This window comes from Scatophagus argus, chromosome 15 (assembly GCF_020382885.2).
Source record: "Scatophagus argus isolate fScaArg1 chromosome 15, fScaArg1.pri, whole genome shotgun sequence".
Lineage (NCBI taxonomy): Eukaryota > Metazoa > Chordata > Actinopteri > Scatophagidae > Scatophagus > Scatophagus argus.
The window spans coordinates 14,984,505-15,007,188 of record NC_058507.1 but is presented as its reverse complement, the minus strand read 5'-3'; the positions used below and the strand labels follow the sequence as shown (position 1 = coordinate 15,007,188).

Here is a 22,684-nt window from a genome sequence, read left to right as displayed (position 1 = left end):
TTGCACTGTATGCAAATGTGTCTTGTAAAAACACAGTTCAGACAAAGAAGTAAAAATAGCAGCATGGAGGAGATGAGCTTACATCATGGGACCATGTTTTAATCACTAAGCAGTAATTAAAATTTTCACAAAAGGACATCCAGGGACAATAAAACCTGTATTAACTCTTCCTTCCCAGTAGGGGGTAGTAGAGTCCAGACCAAATCAATACTGCAAACTTGAGCTTCTTCCAACAGAAATGAGGACGTTGACAAAGCGGGAAGCTGAGAATACGTTAAATAAATAAATGAAAACTCTGTTCTGAGCTGAATTTACTCAAAGTCGAAATACACCGGGTTACACAAAATCAACGCAGTATTATTTGCTCCATATTAATATTTTATTTCTTTGGCATTTTCCCCCCACTCCTGTTACATATAAACATGTTTTACAGTGATCTATTAACATAAAATAGGATTAATTTTCAAACATTTGGCACCCTCAACTTTGGCAGCAAACAAAAGTCCAAAGTTAATTTCTCCGCGCTGGTGTAGTATAAAAGCGCAGGTGTGACGTGAAATGATGTTGCAATTGAATGTGCAAGCCTGTGTGGGCTTGAATTAGTTTCTGCTCAATGTCACTCCTGTGATGCTCAGCTCTGAGCACCTAAACAGCACTGGTGTGGAAACTCTTCTTAGAATCTGATCACGTTGTGTTTCCTGTCCAAAAACGACAACTGCTTGGACAAATTTTCACACTAGTCTGCAGTCTTGTTAATGAATGCCTTCTGAACCCTTTGAAGACTACAGATGCTGTATAACTCATGTACTGTACATTATCACATTCTTACACCAACAAAGTGCTGACAAAAGTGCATATTTACAGAGTGCTAAAAGGTCCAGCAAGAAGAAGAATCTCTGCAGAGCATCACAGGCAAGGATAAAAGGCAAAACATATTGACAGATAAAACATGCAGTGTAAGGACTGCGAACAGAGTTGATGAAGGACACGATGTAATACAGTACTTTCAGTCAGTGAAGTACCAGTGTGGAGACGTTTACAGCAACTCTACCTATACATACCACTTCTTGAAAGGGATGCTCTATAAAAGATCAAAATATTCTGAATTTCTATGTTAGTCAATGAGTGTCTTTATTTTGAAAGCTACAATATCTAACTACTTGTATTAAAGGTTGGTGTTCCCCTCCTTCTCAAATGGTCACATTCTCATCCCTGTACTGAGTATGACAAGCTGTCTGCTTTCACTGCTTCTTCATTCTTTACATTATGTAAAGATGTATGAGAAATATCAGCTGATTAACTACAGGAAAGGCATAAGAATGCATACAACAAAAAAAAAAATTAAATACTGCAACTTGTCTCTTTCACCTGGTCAAAGAACATTTTCTGAAACGTATGATGAAGACCAGGCAGAAGGAACTTTAATTCACAGCAGTAGATTTTCAACCAGCATTGAAAACACATGCAGTCGGCTGTGAGAATTTGTAGATAATCACAATGTGAGCTTCCTTCTCATTCTGGACTCTATACAGTATCTATTACTCAGTAAATACTGTATGTATGTGCAAGATTTCCGGCACTTAGAAGCTCACATTTATTCTGATGTCTAAAGCTGCAGTTTGCAGCTCTTTTTTGTTAATAGAAGAATTGGTTTCTCCAGTATCCTGACACTCAGCAAAGGTATAACACAGTATTCAGGGAGCGATCTTTATAAAGAACTTCTATTGGTTCCTTTAAAGGGTCCTTAAGGATCCACTTTGGTGGGCTTGTCTGTCAGCACCTCCAGCATTCACATCTCAAAGTGACGGTAGATGCTCTCTACGTAGCTCAGGACCCGTTGCCAATCAGGACCGCCTGTTCTCAGCATCTCCTCTATTGTCTGTGCAACGAAGATTTCAAGTAAGTTTACGAGCTTAAATTCAACTTGACATCTGTCATAGAAAAGTCAGATGAGACTTCACTGCAAAATGATTTATGGCACCAAAGGCTTACCAGAGTTTGTGCAATCCCAACAGTCTCTCCTGTTTTGAATGCCAGACTGAGATTCTCCTTCTAAAAAGAAAAAGCGTGAATTGATAAGTTGAACACCATAAAACACTTGGCCCGATTCATTAAACCCCCCCAGGCATTGTTTCTACCTTGTTCTCTGGAGTAAGAGTGTTGTAAGGGATGTGTGAGGGGAGGTAGGTGTGGTAGACGGCACAGAAGGCGAGGCCATCAGCCCAGCTGCTGCTGAAGTTGGTGATGTCAATATTCTGAGAAGAAAAGACAGAAAAGATCATGCTGACACAGGTGAACCAATGTGTTAAGCTGCAATAGTCTGAAAGTTCCATCAGTAGGTAACTGAAGCAGGTATTTTTCACAGAATGGCTAAATTCCAATTAGCTGCTTCAGCTTAAAGGCCGTGTTATTGTGTCCTGTATTCTGGCTTAATGGGACACTTAAATACAGAACAGCCATCAATAATTTATCACTACCTGTGCTTTTCCCACTGTGAGTCAAAATGTAAAATACAGAAATCACAAAGCATTCAAAAGATGATGGAAAATTGGAATTTTGACTTCCTAGTGGGAATATCAAAAACAATGAGAAACATCTTCAAGTCAGGGCAGCTGTGGCCTAGAGGTTGGAGAAGCTGCTTGTGATCGGAAGGTCATTGGTTCGATTCCCCCACTGGACGGGCAGGAAAAATTTGAGTGTGGTGGAGTGATTAATCTGAAAAATGCTCCCCCACTCCATTAGCTGGCTGATGTGCTCTTGAGCAAGGCACTTAACTCCCAATATGCTCCCCGGGCGCTTGATGCTGCCCACTGCTCCTGTGTGTGTGTGTTTCACTGCATGTAATTTACCGGGTGTTGCATGTGTGTGTTCAACTAAGGATGGGTCAAATGCAGAAGACGAATTCAGTGTGTGTATGTAAAAATATATATACTGCCAAAAAAAGTGATTCTTCTCTTCTTTTTAAGGAGGAAGGTCTGGCACCTTTTCATGTAGATCTCAGAATCAGATCAGCACAAGCTCACACACCACAACTGCAGTAAATCACAATGAATATAATCCTCACAATATTTAAATACATCTTGGGATGAGTATTCATAAACAATAGTCTGAAATTTTCTTACATTATATGCAATATGCAAACTAAGCCCTTCTTTCAACTAGTCCATCCTGCTTGAACCACACCAAGTTAAAGCTGTCAAATGTTAACACCAATCCAACATTAGCTGTTCCTCGGGAAAATCCTATTTAAATTACACTTATTACATTATGCTGTGGAGTTTTGTCTTTTAATACCACTGTAAATTTATAGAAAACAGCACCTACTGCAGCTTTAATAAAGACATGTAAGCTAAACCATGGATCACCTTGTAGCCTTGTGTTCGGGTCTGACACCAGCGGAGCAGCGAGTTTCTCTTCGAGCCTCCGTGGCGACGCAGCAGCAGGTTGAAACCATCCTGGGGCCTGACAACAGCAAGATACAAACTGCTGAGGGTTTCAAATCTTTTAATATAAACACTGCAAGAGTTGCTGTTATCAGTTGGGCTTATGTGGAGTTATAAAAATAAAAATCTTGTCACACAGCGACTCTGATATTGAAAAGAAACACTAATTAACACATGGCCCCAATATTGAACTTTATGAGTTTGCCAGGTGAATGTTCTTGGGTCAAAACGGGTAATTAGATTTACACAGGAAATAGTAACTGGGCTGGTCTCTTGGGTACAATATGTTGACAGTGCATGAGAGAGAGTGTGTGTGTGTGTGTGTGTGTGTGTGTGTGCAGACTCACTTGATGGGAGGCAGCTCAGTGAGGGCAGAGTTGTACTTGTTTAGAGACTCCTCACGCTTTCCTGTAAATACAAGCAGCCACACTTCATTACCCAGAAGCATGCTGTCATTATGAACACTTTAAGTGGTGTTGGAAGGGGAGAGGTTGAGCTTCACAGCCTTAAATATATGAACATGAACTACATCTTAAAATCAGCATTACTTGATTTTTGACCACCTGGGGGCACTGAAGACTCTTAAGCAGATAAATACCCCACTATGTTCACCAGGTTGGAGCTAACTTTGTGTGTGTGCTGTTTGGTGCTGAGCAGGTAGAGGTTACGGTCATTTAAAAAAACAAAAGTACACATTCACACACACCTGTGTCAGTACTTGACCTGCTATCTTGGCAGTCAAGACTTCTTTTGCCTCTCGGCTGCCCCAAGTTCTTTAAAACAAACAAAATTAATTCAAACGAGGTCAAATGTTATTTCATAAACATCAAATCATGGATTAAGAGCACAAGCATTTTTGGGGTAACAACCAAACTCACTTTGTTTGTAGGTCCAACTGTTGAGGCAGTATTTGACTGGGAAGTTCCATTCAGCATGGTGGGGGAGTCTGAGGAAGCAGGTAACCTGGACAGGCTTCTGTAACATTACGATACAAAGTTAGAAGAACAGACCTGATAAAGCAAACCAGCTGTTTCTGATGACACTGAAAAGCTGTTCCTCTTGGCTCCACATATAAATTAAAAGGGTCAAACTGTTCTGAAGCGGACTGTTGGGTTGAGCACAGCGTAAAATAAAGAAACCACAATCACATTCCTGACTGACTTTGGTTTTTAGCATCCGTTTGTCACTGCTAAGTCACAGACAAAAAAATGTGGATAAATAAAAGGGGCATTACCATGAAATATCTAACTGACAGAACACATTGAAGTACCACCTTTACTACTGTGTTGTAGAGGCACTATTTGTATGTGTGTATTCCAAAAAAAAAAAAAGCACAAGGTCACACAGTTTATCTCACCTCGACCTCTCTGTGGTTACTGTTCGTCGTGTCTCACCAGATTGCACTTCCTCTCCACTCTTACCCTCATTGGTCACATTTCTCAGGTAACGCTTAGTTACACTTTTACAGTCTGTTCTGGCCTCCTCACTTGCAGCATTTTTTGTCAATTCATTCTGACTCCTACTTTCCATCCCTTCACGCCCCAGTCTGTACAACCCCCTGTCCCGGCCCCTCTGGGTCCCTTCTTTGCTTTCAGAGCTGTTGGCTGTCCCTCCATTGGGCCTCTCTGCTTCCTGGGTGTCAGTTTTGCCTTGAGCCTGGGTGAGAGCAGCTAGTCTCTGTCTGCTTTCCTGTAACTCCCCTCTCAGTGTGACCAGTTGCATATCGGCATCCTTCTGCCTCTGCTGGGCAGCTGCCAGCTCCCTCTCAACATCCTTGTGCGCTGTTCGGAGTGCGGTCAGTTCTTCTTCTGCCTCGGCTCGCAGACGGTCTGCTACTGACACTGCCACCTGCAGATCGGCCTGGAACTGCAGCCATTCCCCACGCTCTGTCTGAACAGGAAAAAAAAAAAAGAAAAAAAAAAAAAGAGTGTTTATGCAAAGGAGGAATTCTAACTGATTTATGATGCTTCACATGAACACAGACTGATATTTTAGAAGGCAGATGGTAGCACACACTTAACCTTAACATATCAATTGATGCGGTCTTTCAGAAACTTTCATTTCAAGTACGCCTAAAATCCTATTAAGTCCTATTAAGTCAAATGACTTTTCTTTACAAAAGTAAGGATGATGGAGATGTCATTAGTTTTGTACAGGTATTTACGCACAAACCAAAGTAGAAGACAAACTGAAATTTTGCCCTAACAATGACTCTATATGAAAAGTTTACCAACATTATTATTTATTCAGAGGTGCCAGTGTGGCTAATAAATTTCACTACTACAAAAAAAATCTGAAAGACAATTTTCCTATTCGATTGCATCTGGAACAATCAGATCAGTAATGCATGCAGCTTGTGTTTTCATAACAGTATAAGCAAGGCAAGTCATGCTGCTACACGTTGACAAGCATTATTCCACTGCAAAACATTTTCTGATTAACTGAATAGAAAACATACAAAGGATTAAAACTGGCATTTAACCAACGGAATTTGAGTGCCAAAAATCAGCAGAGGTGAGCCATCAGTAGACAACACGTATAATCAAGTGAACAATCACATGTCCCTTTGGCCTTCACTGGTTCAACTACAGCCTGAAATGAACTGAGCAACAAGCCACAGCAAGCACAAAGGAGTGGAATTGTAGTGTGTAGCGAGGCATAACCGAATTGCTAGTTGTTTTACTCGAGTCATCAGAAGTCAACTTAATGAGAATATGTGCTGAAAAATGATGCCCAACAAGTTTGGACACAGACAGAAAAACATTTGGGAGCATTGTGAAATTGCCTCCTGTGTCACTGACGCTGTGGCAACCATTCTGACACAGAATCTGCTTCTTATCTCTGAGGATGAGTGATGTAGGAAAAACTTTCCAGTACTATTGCCTCAGACATGCATGAACACTGAGCCAAACTTCAAAAGATACACCCAGAACCAATGAGGCCAGACGGTAAACGATACCAAACACTGGAAAAGCATTAAGCAATCATCATAAAATGAAAATGAGAGGGAGTGAGAAAGAAGGAAAAGGACAGAGGAAAGACAATAAAGGTGATTGAAATCATGCACAGATTTAATATGGCCTGTGGAGCGACGTAGGCAGGAGAGATGTGAGGGAGTGCTGAGGAGCGTACGGGCTGGGAAGGTTGGTAATTAGACGAAGAATGGATGGAGATGTGGAGGAGGTGGCAGTATCTGAGCCAAGTCGCTCCCTCATCTGACCAGTGACTCAAGACCACAGCTGGATCCGATTACACTGGACACACACACACACACACACACATCATATTCCCTTCTTTTCTCCCACACACACACACATATATAGACATACACCTCCTTTATTCTTTTACCTCACCAACAAGCCAAACTTACGTTTTCTCACACACATTTACACATTTAGGGTAAGTTGGAGCACATTCTGCCTGGTTACATGTGTCAAAGGAATAATAGGAGAGGTCCCTGTTAGAGAAAGTTCCATATTAAGGAATAGTGAAACACCCACTTTGGATCTTGTCTTCAGAGAGCCTTTGTTATGCGGACATGGACACTCCAACTGGAGCATGTCTGTTTAAGGAAACAGGAAGGGGTGCTCCTCAGTCACACTGAGATAAGGGTGTGGACTGTCAGTCTTAAGACACACACACACACACACACACTCCCTCAAGAGCTGACCTAGTGCCCCACTGCAAGACCAGATGTGATATCCAGCACTCACAGGCACACACACAGATACACGTGTCTATCGTCTTGATGGACATCTGAGTTCCTGACCATTCCTGGAAAAGGTCCAGCACACTTAGAGATTGTGTGTGTTCCAACCATCTGTCCCTGCTTCACCTCCACACCCAGTCTTTCTAATACATACTTGGGGAAACATCCTAACTCTGTAATGGCTCCTCTCTCCAGCTTTTCAATGCCTTCAAAAAGTGGTTGAATACACAGTTACACCTCTAAAGGGACATTTCATCCCCACCTCAGCAGTCACACACACACATATACCATGGTCAAATTCCCCCTGACTGGTACATGAAAGTGACTTGGTGGAGCCTACAAGTTGCATATCTAAATGGCCGTAGACATCAAAGAAAAGGGTCCCAAGTCACTGCCATTTACTCTGCACTGCACGTTCGACACAGCATGCAATCCACTCAAACACACTACATCGTCTTTCTAGAAGCAAAAAGACGTGGCCTCCAGACACAAGGCCTTTTCTTAAGTCTGGGATGGTGGAGCAGCCTAGCAAGGAGAAAAGGGAGCAGATGGAAGCTAAAGATCATTCTTGGAAATCTCCGGCAAGCATTCACCTGGAAATGATTCCAACGCAGGGCTTTGAGTTTGACTAAATCTCCTGGAGGGAGGGAACACAAATCTGACCAGCCACCCACGCACACACCCACTACCCAGCCATGGATGGAGTGTTTTCATTTTTGTCGGTTAAGACAATTGAACACTGGTGGTGCACATAAGCACTGACAGATGGTACATCGGATAACATCCTTAGTAGTTCACTGCACATTGGGTAATCAAGTGTCTTTTGTCAGAAATCACTTTAAGAAATACATTATGACTGTGGATAGACAGTGCAAGAGGGAAATTGAAAATGCAGGGATGAAGACTCATGAAAAGGCAAAAGGCAAGGAGGACAGGCTTAGTTAAATTACATGGGGAAAAGGGTAGAAAAAAAAAACAAGCAGTCACAGCTAAAGAAAAAAAGACTTCAGGCAACTTGGGGTCAGATGAAAAGAAGTGAAAGAACAGAGCAGGAGTTGAGGAAGCAAGAGGGAAGACAGACAGAGGAAGGGGGGGATGAGATAGAGAGGAACATTGCAGCAAATGTTGGAGAGTAATTGTTTTGAGCTCTTGTGTTCAGGGAGGAGCAGTCAGCACTCTGATGGAGAAGGAATGAGAGAATGAAAAAAAAGGGAGAGAGGCACAGTGAGGGAAGGAGAAGAGAGGCTTCCCCACAAAGCTAAAAACGTATTGCACTCGCCAAGACTTTCAATGCATCTGTACGTGTTTCTGTCTCACGTGCAGCGCGCACACACAAAACACACAGCCACTCAGTGACCCACCCCTCCCTCCTCAGCACACAGCACAAAACAAAACAAGTTTTGTCTTCCGAACAGCCGAATGTGAACCCCCCCCCCACCCCACCCCCCACGCTCCCCTTCTCTGGTTCTCCACAAAAAAGGCTCCCAGGACAGCAAAGCAGACTGAGAGGGGTTCATAAAGTCGAGCTTTGCTAGCTTATATTGCCCTATCGAGGGACCATGTAAACACGGTGCTGGATTGCCCCAACTTCTAATGCACAACTACCTCTCAGCTATACCACAATCTCTCTGAGGTTTAGCTGGTCTTCTTATATTCCCAGGTCACTTACAGGGATGTGGGAAATTGAAGGAGAGAGGAAGAAAAGGCAGGAGGGAGCAAGGATTGAATATCAAGTAGAGAGAGTGGGGTAAGACCAAAGAAGTGTGGAGGAGGACTACACAAGCTTACAGTATAATGACACTGAAATAATTCTGATTCTAATACATGGCAAAATAAAAAATGTGAAGATAGTGAGAGGGGAATGAAAAGAGGAGAAAAGAGTTGGGTTAACACCAAGTCTGAGGCATACTATAGGTCATATTCCAGCTGTTGTAATCTGTGGCAGATCTAAAGGAAGCTGGGAGCCTGTGGCTACAATCCTCACAAGGGAGGGTCAGGAACGACTGACAGGAAATTACCGCAGCATATCACCATCCTCATAAGAGCAAGGAACATCTGAGCAATAGGTCTGAAGAACGCTTACAGTAGTTTCATTCTTATTGTATATTGTTTACTCAACTGTGGGTTTGGAGCCTTATAATTGGTCAATCCAAAATATTTGGTGGGTCCCTACTGGACAGGGATCTTTTGGTGAAACCCAAGGAAGAGAAATAAATGTGTGTGATGGAGGCTCTACTTTCTATTTAAAAACAAAACAAAAACTGTGACAATGAAGGCAACATGTGCCCTGGAAATCTTCGAAATTTATGTTCTCCTTTCAAAAGAAGTCACGACCATATTCAACTATTTCTGATCAACTCTACAGGCATGAGCTACAAGAAACTGAGCTACAAAAGATGATCTAAATGCTCTTCCTCTTCTGGGCCTCTCAGAAGAAGAAGAGGACAGGAAAACCTCAATTAGGAAAGCTGCAGCTCCCAGTGGGGCTCATTCCAAGGCCAACTGTGGTGGGTAAGGATGGAGGGCGAGAGTGTGTGTTTTGGTGTTATCTCCTGAATGAGAGATCACAAGCACTACTTTGACTCTTGTATATTTGGACTGTTTGACTTCCTGTTTACTTTGCTATACTTAGCCACTTTAGTGTTTCTTTCATGTGTGTAAAAAGGACTAGAAGAAAGGTACATTTTAGTGGGAAATTGAAAACAAAATTGGGAATGAATACTCCAAATGTACCATCGTTAGAAGACTGAAGTACTGTCTGTCTGTGTGGTCCCCATTTGACCACTCGCTAAGCCCCACTCCTCTTAGCTATCATTAGAATGTCTGTCAAGCATTGTGTGCACACATGCAGTTACCAATCTGGAAAATCACAGTCATTTTTGAAACAATGAATCATTCATTTCAGACAGGGGTGGACAAAAGCGTTTCTAGTGTTTTCTAGATTTTGATGGCTGAATCAGCTGCATCAGCCACAGAATTAAGCTGGTTGAACACACTCTCTGGCATTGAAAAACAAGAGACCCCTAAAAGGATTTTTAAATATGTATTTGATAGCTTTATGATATTGAGGCTAAAGCTATATGTCCCAGGATAAAAGTGTTCTTATATTACAATGTAGAGCAAATTTACAGTATATGTAAAAATAGAATTAGACTTATATTTTATTTAACATAACCATATATGTTTTCTTCTTCTAATGACTCGGCTAGCTGGACATGCTAACATTTGCAGCTCACGTTACAGCAGATAACAGTGTGGTTTAATCCAGGCCTTTCACTTTAGCATTTTTTGCTTTTGGAACAACGAAAAGCGAGACAGCACACTTCAACCAGTTGAGTACTGCTCTTACAGCTCCATGCAGACTGTTTCATCCATCCATTGTGTATACTGCTTTATCCGAGCAGGGTTGCAAAAGGGCTGACAATCCCTATCCCATACTAATGGTTTATACCATTAGTATGATACTGAGCATGAAATCAAAATATTAGAGAAGAAACCGGCCAGAACATATTTAAAAGCAAACAACCTTTCTAGCACATCTCACCTGCAGAGTACTCTTTAGACTCTTCACTTCTGTCAGTAGATGCTTCAGTATCTCTGGGGGAAGGATACAGAAATGTCAGAAGACATCAGATGCAAATACAAAAAAATGTCAAGGATATGGATTTGCCCTTCTCAGGGAGACGTTAGGCCCAAAATGAAATGAAAAGTTTGAACAATCAAACCAAAAATCTGAAGGCATTAATATTATTTATCTGCAGTATGTGAACAACATTTAGGAAAAAATGTCATACAATTCTTACCTGCTGTTTTTGTGGCCCCATCCTGACTGGCAGTAATACCCAATGCTGTTCTACACTCCTCTAGCAGCTTGTCCAGTTCCTCACCCTGGCTGTCCCCAGTTTCTTGACAGGGTAGTAAAGACTGACTCAGCCCACTGTCCCTTTCTCTCCAGTTTGGCCCCAGAGAGCTGCCCACCACAGGTGAGGCACTACACAAGGAAGAGGGACTCTTTGTTGGGCTGACGGCAACAGTCTTCCCTTGGGAGACCATAGTCCGAGGGGTGGAGGTAGGAGGACCCCCATTCCTCCCAAAAGCAGCTTGTCCTTTAACCTTGTTGAGCACCAGGCTAACTCCAGGTCCAGTGGTGGAACTATTTGAGCTGACTGGTGGATGAGGCCTCCAATCAGGCGGGGGACTGGAAGTGACAGGGGTGGTGCTGGCTTGTGTCGTCTTTCCACTGGGTGTGAGGACTGGGACTGGAGGTGGAGATGAAACTGGGGCTGCAGATGAAGACTGAGGTGAGGTACGGTGAAGGAGTTGGGGGACACTGGTTACAAAAGGAGGTCCATCACTCAGTGGAGAAGCAGGAGGAGTGTGGAAACTATCCCTATGAGACCCTAGAGAAAGAACACAACTGAAATCAGATGAAATAAGAACAGCAAGGCACATTTTAAAACAAAGCAATACAAAATATATATATATTTTTTAGAAAAAAGGTGCAATGAACAAAAATTTAAATAAAATCTTAAAATTTACATCAAATCCAGAATATATGAAATTATTTAAACTACTTTAAACTACTAAATGCACGATGTCTCATACTTCGCTGATGGGGAAACATCCCAACTCCAAAGGGATGCAGATTTTGCACACTGACCTTGATTAGTTAGTTGTGACTTCACAAAATCATAGGTGTACATACACTTTTTCAAACTTTCCCCATTCAGCAGCTGAACGTGAAAACAACCCTCCAGTGTTAAACTCTGCACATACATCATTCTGCAAAGCAACTGAAAGATGGGAATAGAAAGAAGGGACAGAGGAGTTGAATCATGGACAGAATGAAGGGGGAAAAACAGATTAGTAGTCACTAGTCTGGCATGTTGACATTGAAAACACCATTCATTGAGGTGACCGAAGCAGCTAGGCCCTGATTAGCCAGTAAACATCCAGGCCATGCCCCTGAAGATGAATGCTTCAACACAGACATTCCTCTTGGACTGCTCATTCTCCAAACTCAAGAACACACACATACACAGAGGACAAAAGTTCTCCATACACAGACAAATTTACCGCACTCGGATACAAATAAATTTCCACGTTTGACACAGTAACAATAACACAAGAGATTTTTACTTTCTGGCTCAGTGTTCCAGGTCCATAACTGCATGCCACCAATAATATCTTAAGATACTATGGAAACCACTGGACATTATGTCTCACTTCTTTTCTCTCCTCTTTTTCCTTCTTTGGACAAAAGCCTCCCTGCTTGCAGAATGAATGTGGGTTTTTTATTTTTTTTTCCCCTAAATGATGTAAGAGCAGCAGTTGAACATTTGCAAAACTATGCACCACCTGCTGTAAGGCCAAATCACTGAACAGGATTGTCTAATAACTTTCTCATGCCACCCCTGCTTTTTATTTCTTCATTCCAAACCTTAATGTGCTTGTCCAGCCATGTACACGGGTGGCAGACTGACTGAATGAGAGAGAGAGAGTGCGAGTGTGTGTGTGTGTGTGTGTTCATTGAGGTCTGCGTGTCAGATAGCATTAGGCTTCCTATGATTAATCCACAGCCCTTGTGCTGAGCCGAGGAATTCTGCCGATTCATCACAGCTGGCCCAGCAGGGCCGGAACGAATCGCATAGGGACGCGAGGAGAATGACCACTCACTGGACAAAACACAGGAGGGCTGCCAAGATTCCTGCTGCCACTCACCACACACACACACACACACACACACCTATACACACACGTAGAGCCTTTCCGCTTGCTTCTCCTTTTGTTGCTTTCCATTTCCTGATTACCCCTTATCGACCCCTCTTTCACACAGTCTCTAGCATCCTCACTCTTTCTCTTCTTTTTCCTGTCCCACCCTCCTTCTGCTGTATGCCCCACAGCCTTGAGGTGTGCTGCCGTTACTCTCAGAGCATTTCAAAACATGAGCAAACACACACGCACACAATTGCCAGGTATGTGTGTCCACTCCCAAATATATAAAGTCAATTTCTGATTGCACAAAGGAGATCCAAAAAGTTGTCAAAAGTTATTATAGTTTTGAAGGAAAATGGGGATTTCATGGTGTGTGTGTGTGTGTGTGTGTGTGTGTGTGTCTGTTGACCTACCTGTAGCTGTATGGCTGTCCTTGCTGGAAAAGTTGCCCATACTGCAGTAATGGGGTTTGGGCCACTGATGGGGCCCTGCAGGTGCTTGTTGCTCTTTCACTCAGCCCACACCAAAGTGTCACTGTGGAGGTGACCTGCACACACACCCACACGCCGTGACATGATGGATGAAGTCATGCGCTGTTGTCCAGCTGAGAAATAATTCATTGACTACAGCTCTGTGCAAAAAACCTCGCCTGCCTTAAGTCAGTGTTACTGGAGGACGGAACTCATGCTAACAGGAAACAGGACTCTTAACTAACCACATGTGACAGACAAAGCTGTTGGTATGTCACGTTAAAATGCATCTGAATGAGGAAAAAAAAAACGGCACGCATGAGAAATGCGCCAAAATAAGAAACACCGGAACAACACAACTAGGCTGTTCGAGGTTGGATAACCGAGTGATACGTTGGTAAAAAATAAATAAATAAATAAATAACAAAACATAACATTTCGTTTGGACGCTACAGATTTCAACTGGGAAGCCAAACTTTTACACAGCAGCCCGAATTAAATACGCGTCCACGAGTTTGAAAACGTGTTTAGACAAGTAACTTTTCCCCCACCGCGTTAAACCCCCCCCATCTGTGATTAGAAGCTCAATAAAAGTGGATACAGACCCTTGAAAGAGGAGAAACAGATCCAAGTTTGTTACCTCCGAGTTTGCTGAACTCTTCTTGTCCACGCTTTGCTTCTTTGAGCGCTGCTCAGCCAAGCGCGCTGCCCCGCCGTGTCCTCTCTGAGGACAGGGAATGGCTCACTGAGACGTGCAGCAGCATTTCCTTTAAGTACAAGTTTAATCCGAGCAAAATTTTACTGCGGGGAACATCTTGATAAAAAGACACAAAAAAAATAATTTTAAACCAGAATTGAAAAGTGCATTAAAAAAATAGATATAATTATATCGAATAATCCAGATGACCGATATCGCCGATGCGTCCACAGGAGGGCACAGTCAGCCTGCGCTGGGAGGACCTGTGGCTTCTGGTTGTGCGTTGGCTCCTCTTATCTCTTCAATTACTATGAAGCTGAGGCCGATGACCTACTGACCCACTGTGCCAAACAGCTCCAGGCTGAAAAACTCTATCAGAACCATTCCTGCACCTATTTTTAGTTTATAACATTTACTGAACGCCTCTACATCCCAAATATTATCAGCATTTTAAGTTGCTTCAAGTAAATTGTTATGTTTTTGCTCATAAATTATCCAGTGACTTTTTGGCAATATGCACCAGTTTGATTTGATAAGGATCGTAAACATGACACACTCAGCCAATTATTGATGACAGAAAAGAACTATAGAGAATGGACAGCATGTAAGTTGCTTTGCATAAAACTGAAGCATCACACAAGATAACAATCACAAATAATTCAAAGACCTTATTTAATGTGCCTCTGCTACACTGTAGATTTAAATGAGTTGTGACTTGCAGATTTAATTAGATGTTACACATTACAAAAGTAGTACATTCACCCAGCTCTCTTTTCCTCATTTCATTCCAACAAAATATATTGATATATCTGATAAATTCTTGCAGGTCATTTGGAGAACAGATCAAAATCTGTTTGATCCCCACACAATTAAGGATTTACATCCAAAGAAGCACACACACGATTCTGACAGACTTATGATATGATACGTGTGCTGTGTGTGCCTTTGATACGCTCAAACACCTGTAAATATATGCTGTAATGAAAACTGTAATGTAACGTCTTGTTTTGGCCCTGTGATTTGCTCTTTGCTAAGATGTAGCCTTTAATCATGGCTCCACTGTGGGTGGCATTAATAAATCTGGTTGCAGTCAGTTTCATGTTTGAGACAAATAACATGAATTGTGCAAATAAGTAACTGGACTTGTTTCTACGCAGTCTATTTTCTCATCTTTAGCATTCATATCAGGATCTGCAACTGCTCTTTCATTAACAAGTGTCAACCAGTATATTTGAGTTAATTGTCCCTTAATGTTATGTTAAGTCTTGAGACTTGAGGCATGTGCAGAACAGGTGGGCAGAGCTTTTGAAGGTCACTGCTCAGGGCACCTGAAAATTCACTATTGACAACAAACCTGCCTTTGAGTTTTGTTTAGTTTTTTTACTTCACCATAATTTACTTTAAGCAATAATGTCAATGTGGATCTCAAGACATAATCAACCCTTTCCAACTTATTAATTAGGTTCTGGCATATCAGTAATTCTACAGTTTTAGATAATGCACCTCAGCTCTTGAAAATTAAGATTGTGATTTTCTGGATCCAGTAATTTAAAGAAAATATCTATTCTAACAACAAAGATGGTTTATGATATGAAACCACATGACTGACCTGTTACAAGGCAGTAAAATCTTTAATCTTTTTTAGCCTACTTAGAGCAAAACAGCATGAAATGCACTTTGACTAAAAACGTATTTATTTCTTGGCACAAAAAGCACAGCTTCATTGCACAATGTTATATAAAAGCAATCTGACCCACAGGTGTGACTAAGTGCAACAGCAGAGCAGCATGTTTGCCAAATGCTTTTATTTCATAAATCTCTTCCAATATCTCTTCATTAAATATTAATTATATCCCTAACAGAACAAATCTATCCTTAAATGGGCACAGCTGAACTGGAGTTTTACAGACTGAAATGAATGAGCAGCGATGTGTGACATCCACAATGAGCTGGCAGATAAATACTGTGCTTTCAAGTATTCAGGCATCCAACAGCAAACATGTTTTCAGATATTCTTTTTCGATGCACTGTCTTGGCAGGTCGCCCCTGTACAACAATGGTAAGTGAAACTGGAAGTCTGCCCCCCCACCACCACCCAGCAACAACAAGACACACACCAGCCAGGTGCATTACACAACCTCCAGCCACCTTGATTTCACACTAAATAAAATATAATGCCTGAACTTGACTATGAAACGGTGCCAGCAAGAAATTTACATGAGAACCTGAGCATATCAATTGCGTAAATACAGTGGAATCAGTTGTTCCTGAAGGCAAAGTTTTAAGTCACCAGTTCACCCTGTAATTTTCTCTTGGCCATATATTACACAGATTATCCTGTTGATCTGTGACCATCACAACCCTATTATGAGGTTATTTATGGGTGCCAGTCTCTGTCCAAAGGTGACCAATTGTTCAGACTCTGATGCCAGTTGGAACCATTAGCCCCCTCTGCTGAGTGGATTATGACAGTTTTGTTGGTGACTCACTGTGCTAGTGTTCAGGAGGGCCACTATAGGGGCACTAAAAACCCCCCAAACTCCAGTAACTAGCTGCTGATCCAATTTGGCAGACCGACAAGGATGACTCTTCAGCAATGAAAAACTGAATTACAAGGTCTGGCTGACCTCTAAATGATGAAACACTTTCTAAGCATCCTCCTTTTTCAAAACTTTTCAGAATACCAAGGAAATTTCTCCTCTCCCTGTCTCCTGCTTTTGTAGAAGTAAAGTTATCTTTTGTGACTTGTGTTATCACTGTATCTTAATTGCAAAATTCTACATTCAGTAGAATTTCACAGTCAAAATACACAGTGAAGATATAAAGACAATTTCACCCTACGCTATCCATAAGGCACAGTACACATTCTCAACCACACTCAGTGTCTCGCCAAATCTCCAGTCCCGTTTCACTGCTCCGTTTTTGGTGTAAACACCAATCCAATAAACTATAAATGCACAGATCACAGTGGGACGATTGGTGGACCCTGCAGGGGGAATGGTACAAAGTTGGGATGCAAGGGGACTGTCCGTTTCTCACAAGTCCTTGTCTCTAATACCAGATTAGGTGAATGACTGTGTGTGCCAGGAATGATTTTGTACCGAAGTAATCCCCACAGAGGACACAGGCTTATCCAGGAGGAATCACCCGACTACCATGCCTGCCTGACACCCACAGCGCCTCAGCCAGGTAAATTAGGATACATAATCCAGCAAATCGTTGTTTACATGACTTAGGTTTCCACACTGAACATATTTAACTTTCCTCTATTAAAAGAACTGTTTTCAGTCCACAAATTTGCCCTGACACCCTCTACTATTCTTTCACTACTCAAACCTTTGGAGAACATAACTCCTCTGAACACATGAAGCACCAGTCACTGATTCAACGACAGAGCCAAACTGTGTCTCCCGCCACTGTCGCTTGATTGACAGCCGATGCCAAGGCTTGTTGATGGATGGCACCTGCTCCTCCTCAGAGGAAATCAGTTGAAGGAAGTCGGGGGCAGGGATGGGCTGCTAAAGCACTTACACATGGCTGTCGGCCTGAAGAGGGAAGAGGCGGTGGGTGTAGGGGCACAGAGAGAGGGTTGCCAACCATCTGTGTACGGGGGGCACTGCCAAGCGTCACTCATCACACATTTTTACACCATGCCTCAAAAAGACAGACAATATCTCCAAATTAAAAATGTTAGCTCCTTCACGATACATTCAGCAAAATCTTCAGCAAAGTTCTAACATCATTATGTACTCATCTAATCATTCATATTGATCAGTGCCTTCTCAGCACATTTGACTAGTGACTACATGATACCAGTAGTGTTTAAACTATTTTCATAAATGTTGCACTAGTTACAGAATTCATTATTATTATTATTATAAGACATCCATCTTCCAGACAACATAAAGGTTGAGGTCAGTCAAACATCCACGCTTGCACTTCCCCAGAGAGCACATGGGCCACACTGTGCAATGGGCCAGCATAGCTACAATCTTAGATGTGCAAGTGTAGTTACTGGAACTCAACCTGTGATGTTGACCAGTCTATTAATCGATTTAATCTAATGTCACGCGTTATTTTAAGGGAACTTTCTGGCCCACAAAGGAGGGAGGTGGGATCTCCTGGCATGCGCCAGCCCGGCGAGTGACTTCCAGGAAGGGGGTCCTATGGGCTGCTGTGCCCACCATGCTGGCATCAGTGTGCGAGCCGACCAACTGCAGCACGCGTGCAGAGGGCCGGTGGTGGAGGGCCAACTGCCTGGAGCTGTAGCCACACATCCCGATCCCCACAGCCCCCAGCAGCATAGCCATGCCGGGCACGGTCTTCTCTGCTGGAGGTGTCACAGAAACATTGTGGTAGGCCTGGGTCTGAAATGGCACAAAGATGAGAGTGAAATGTCATCAGAAGAATGTTGGATTTTCTTTGTACTGTTTGAGTACTTCCTGGCTTCCTGATTTGTTAATGTCCAAAATATGTGCAAAATGTAGATCAATTTTAGGCTTATACAGTACAGGAGGACAACATGCTTTGCAGCCCTTTTTTCAAACGTTTGTCTGCATGAAATGAGTGAGCTATAACATGCTCAACTCAGCCTCTGCCCCACGCAGCCCTTCCTCCAATCCCAGAGAAATTAAAAACTCATCTTCCCTCATTTACCAATCGCAGTCTGTCTCTTTCAGCAAACAAAAAGCTTGTCTATTTTGCGACACGGGCAATTTCCTCAGTTGGCCCTTGACAATTATAAAGAGCACAGAGGAGCAAATAATAGAAACTTCATAGTTTTTAATGGAGCTGTGTCACAGACAGTTAAGAAGCTATTCCCGTGGCTCGCTCACCCAGTTCCCATTTCCATTTACAATGCACTAGACTGTCAAAGGCTTGGATTTCTCCATTGTTTGTGGTAAATGCCCATAAAAAAGGTGGTTGTGTTTTGTGAGCTAAAACAGAAGGCATTCTATAGTTAGTTGAACAAAAAGCTGGAACAAATTTGTATTTCTGGGATGGTATGTGTGATACCACTGCATTTCATCATCTGTTGAGACACAGCATAAGGCTTAGTGAAACCAACTTGCTGTCTCTGTCTATAAACCTCTTTACATACCCATAAAACCAGTACCTTGCAAACACTTTGTTGTGTCCACGGCTGCTCTCACACATGTCGCCATTATTTTATCTGCCATCTTCTAATCTTTCAGGGTCAGTAGAGACAGAGCTTGACAAGCACTGTGCAATCTAGACTTCAAATCCAAGACTTTGGATGGTCTTTTTAATGGTCTTAAATCCAAAGTTGTTACATGTTACAGAAGCATCGTCCAATGACTTTGAACTTTGTGGCGTGCCCTCCCATAGACATTTATTCTCTCTATGCACCTGAAAGGAAAAAATGCAATACATGAAAATATCCTAAAGCTGTATTCTATACATAGGAGCTTTGGAAGATTTTGTTAGGTCCAGTCCACATATACCAATCCAAAGATTATTTCCTTTGCACTGCTTGTATTGTGTACGATCTACAGAAGGCCAACACATACTTGCATGAATCACAGATAACAGTCCTATGTATTCTTTGCTCTTTTTTTTTTTTTTTGGTCTCAGCTGTTGTCTATTCTTTTGTTAGCACACTGAGAGTAATTTAAAAACCAGAGTCAAATTCCTCCTGAAGCTTATTCTAAACTGCACACGCTTACCTGCAGCAGCCTGATATAGCCCGGAGTCAGTCTTGGGAGTCTGGAAAACATTTTGGTGCGTTCTGTGATGGTCTTCCTGTTAAATCAGGTATAAGATAACACACTGTCACTCTGTCTGTCAAGCTCCTCCTCCTGGACTCCCAGGACAGAGGGTCTGTCCTGGTGCGTGCTCGGGCACTTCAGCCTCGTCTCAGTTAACTGATGTGGGACAGCCTGGTCAGCCCTTATAACGTCTCCTTCCTGTCATTACATAATGGGCAGTCCACAGGTGGTGTGTCTAATGGGATTAGAGAAGCAGGCACACAGAGACAAAGAAGTCGCCAAAAACAGAAGGAAGGTTTAATAGAGTGTAAGACAGGGTCATGCTTAAATATCAAAGTATACTGACTTTTAATTTAATCATACTGAAATCATATGAGCTGTTGTTTTACAGAATTATGTGACATCAGACACACTGTTAGATTGTTATAGGGGCTTTTTGCTTTATATGTATGTAGAGATTTGCCAGAAATATTGTAAATAGTGGAACACAATTACAATTATCATGTATTTTATTTGTACTTTTGCCTATGTTTGCCATGTTGTGTGATGAATATCAGTGCAGTGCATATGAAATATTCTTATTGATAATGTGATCATTTCAGAGGCCCTACCCTCACTGCACAGGACTCAAAGGATCCAACATTTCGATCCTGGTGACCACCTATAAAATATTAAGCAGGTGGTTTTAATGTGGTTTTAATGCTGCACTGATGATATACACATTATGGAAACAGGTAACAGTACACATACTGTTGTTTTAAGTGTTTTAGATTTTGTTCCGAACATTTTCAGGACTTGCGTGTTGCATGCTTCCATCCTTTTGTCTGTTTGTAGTGAAATAATCCGGGTAAAGTACGGTATGTCAAGTGATGTCTTACTTCAGCAGTTCCTTTAATAGCTTTGTACAGAAGGCCCAAGTCATTTAAAGTCAGAATATCTAGAAAACATTTGAATCCAGCAGTTGGATTCATTTGGATGTTTTTCTGTTGATGTTGAGGATGGTTTCTTCTGCCATGTCAGCAAATTTCTTTAAGCTTTAATATCCTTCCTGGCCTCTGGGTCTTTGGCTCAGAGCGAGGTCTTATAATGAGGTAGCCATGCTGATAACGTCTCTCTCGCTGGAGAGGAAATCTCTCCGGTGAGCAGCCAACAATGACCTTCTTCTCATCTCTAGTAATAGGACCCGAATCTGCCTCCCAACTCGTGCATCCATGAATACTCTCAATCTGCTGCAAAGTCATGATGCCACTGAAACTTGCGATGCCTCCTGGGTTTTAAGCACAGAAAGAAACCATATAGAATTTAAAGTACTAAAATTTTAGAAGATATAAAACAGGCAAGGCAAAGCAAAATATTAACTTTTTTATTAACTAACAAAAATATTAACTTCAGAATCAGAATCGTCTTTATTGCCATTGTAAGTGAAGAGGTTTCACATTACTAGGAATTTGTCTTCCATGCTCTGTGAGGCTGTACTTAAGGCATGGTGGTGCTTTCAAATAAATGGAAGCTTCAGCACACAAACATGCTCACTTTTAGCAGGTATATTCTTGACGGTGTTCAAAATCTTGTTTGAGTGAGTTAGTAAGAAAACATTCGCTAATTAGCATTAAACACAAAGTAGAACAGAGGAGGATGGGAATGCCATTGGTACTGCAGAAATGTGGCCAAAAAAAATAAACCAAAGTAATGGACAAATTTGAACCTGCAATAGTGGATTTTTTGGCCACTTGATGACAACAGAAATAAGTTGTGAACACACTACCACTTTGGAAAACTGCTGCCTGCTGCATCTAAAAAATGATACTAGAACAGCAGTGGGTGTAGTAATTAGTAGCTGCAGGCAGGATGGCTAAAGAATGACCTGAAACTTGTTATAAAGCTTGTAAAGCTGAGGGGATCAGAAAATCAGGTGACAATTTGCTTTAGGGATAAAGCAGTTATTTACAATTGATCCTGAGGGATACTAATGTGTCAGTCCCTCTAGAGGTCAAGACACATTGCTGGATATGTTAAAACCTTTACTTTCTGGTGGTGCTAGAGGGAATATCAGGAGATCACATTAGGATCCTGTGGGCACCTCTGGGACATATGAACCAAATTTCATGGCAACCTATCCAATTCTTCACCAAAAAATTGAGTTTCCAAAGCATCCAGAGTATCCTTGCACGATGAGGCTACATAAGGCGACGCTCGTGCTAACTGTTACAGTGTACAGTATAACCTGTTCGCTCTACAGGTGCATGGAAACTTTAGGAAGACAACAGTCCCTCAAAAGCTAGTACGTGGCAGACAGCACTCACTCAGGTCATCGCAATGGCACTATCCAGCCGAGATAATGCTCTGCCCTTTTCCTGAACTTATCCCCTGGCACTGAGCTACGGGTAAATGTATTAGAATAGATTATCTCAGCTGTAGACAGGTATGGTTATGTGGAAGGTTAAGCTACTGACTCCTTGAGTAGTAGTCTCTCCCTAGGGTCATCAACAACATACTGGGCTGCTATATTGAGCGTAAACTTAGATAAAGGCAACAAGTTTCAATGTAATGAGACTAGCTCTTTATCATTCAGCTCCTTAATAATGAATATCTGCTGAGGCATCATTAGTGCCATCAGTATAACCTCCCTGAAGACTATTAATTAATCCAGTGCAGTTAGCTGAAAAAGCAAATTTGAAAAGGCATGTGGAATAGCGACTTGGTCAGAAATTGATTTTGGGGGTCTGTATTGTAGATAATTGAGAAGCTATTAGGTCAGCTGGCTGGGTTTAAATGTCATAGCATCTGCAAACAACACCGGAGCTCCGGCAGAGCTGACATTTGCTTCTCTGGCAATTAGGGGGTCAGATGAGGAGGGCGAGTGTTATGATAATACCAATTAAATGTTCGATTCACTTGAACTACATAAAACTCTCACACGG

The 22,684-nt window shown here is 42.0% G+C and overlaps 2 protein-coding genes across 5 annotated transcripts; both read right to left on the bottom strand.

Moving 5' to 3' along the window:
- Window positions 1-357: 357 nt before the first annotated feature.
- On the bottom strand, window positions 358-14,310 carry si:ch211-195o20.7 (cytospin-A). Of its 3 annotated transcripts, none has more exons than XM_046413380.1 (12): window positions 13,978-14,310; window positions 13,281-13,414; window positions 10,956-11,552; window positions 10,697-10,749; window positions 4,801-5,333; window positions 4,322-4,415; window positions 4,150-4,216; window positions 3,791-3,851; window positions 3,366-3,462; window positions 2,139-2,255; window positions 1,993-2,052; window positions 358-1,879 (listed from the first exon to the last, which is right to left on the bottom strand). In XM_046413380.1, the coding sequence occupies exons 2-12, from the start codon at window positions 13,318-13,320 to the stop codon at window positions 1,790-1,792; spliced, it is 1,809 nt and encodes a 602-aa protein (XP_046269336.1). In that variant the 5' UTR covers window positions 13,321-13,414; window positions 13,978-14,310; the 3' UTR covers window positions 358-1,789. The 3 variants fall into 3 exon arrangements, with proteins under 3 accessions (XP_046269336.1, XP_046269335.1, XP_046269334.1); XM_046413379.1 differs by having other exon boundaries at window positions 4,322-4,418; window positions 13,943-14,306; XM_046413378.1 differs by having other exon boundaries at window positions 4,322-4,418; window positions 13,978-14,305.
- Window positions 14,311-17,471: 3,161 nt separating this feature from the next.
- Window positions 17,472-22,681, bottom strand: zgc:193593 (uncharacterized protein LOC564090 homolog). Of its 2 annotated transcripts, none has more exons than XR_006845370.1 (2): window positions 19,151-19,296; window positions 17,472-18,401 (listed from the first exon to the last, which is right to left on the bottom strand). XR_006845370.1 is itself a non-coding variant. In XM_046412427.1 (2 exons), exons 1-2 carry the CDS (start codon window positions 19,770-19,772, stop codon window positions 18,108-18,110), a joined length of 345 nt encoding a protein of 114 aa, XP_046268383.1. In that variant the 5' UTR covers window positions 19,773-22,681; the 3' UTR covers window positions 17,472-18,107. The 2 variants fall into 2 exon arrangements, 1 of the variants encoding a protein (XP_046268383.1); XM_046412427.1 differs by lacking the exon at window positions 19,151-19,296 and adding an exon at window positions 19,722-22,681.
- Window positions 22,682-22,684: the final 3 nt, after the last annotated feature.

Coding starts and splice junctions, on each gene's coding strand:
- si:ch211-195o20.7 (XM_046413379.1), bottom strand. CDS start 13,320: ATGGGCAACTTTTCCAGCAAGGACAGCCATACAGCTACAG. Junction 10,750..10,955: donor TGGGGCCACAAAAACAGCAG/GTAAGAATTGTA, acceptor TCCTTCCCCCAG/AGATACTGAAGCATCTACTG. Junction 1,880..1,992: donor TTGGGATTGCACAAACTCTG/GTAAGCCTTTGG, acceptor TTCGTTGCACAG/ACAATAGAGGAGATGCTGAG.
- zgc:193593 (XM_046412427.1), bottom strand. CDS start 19,772: ATGTTTTCCAGACTCCCAAGACTGACTCCGGGCTATATCAGGCTGCTG. Junction 18,402..19,721: donor GCTATATCAGGCTGCTGCAG/GTAAGCGTGTGC, acceptor GTGCCATTTCAG/ACCCAGGCCTACCACAATGT.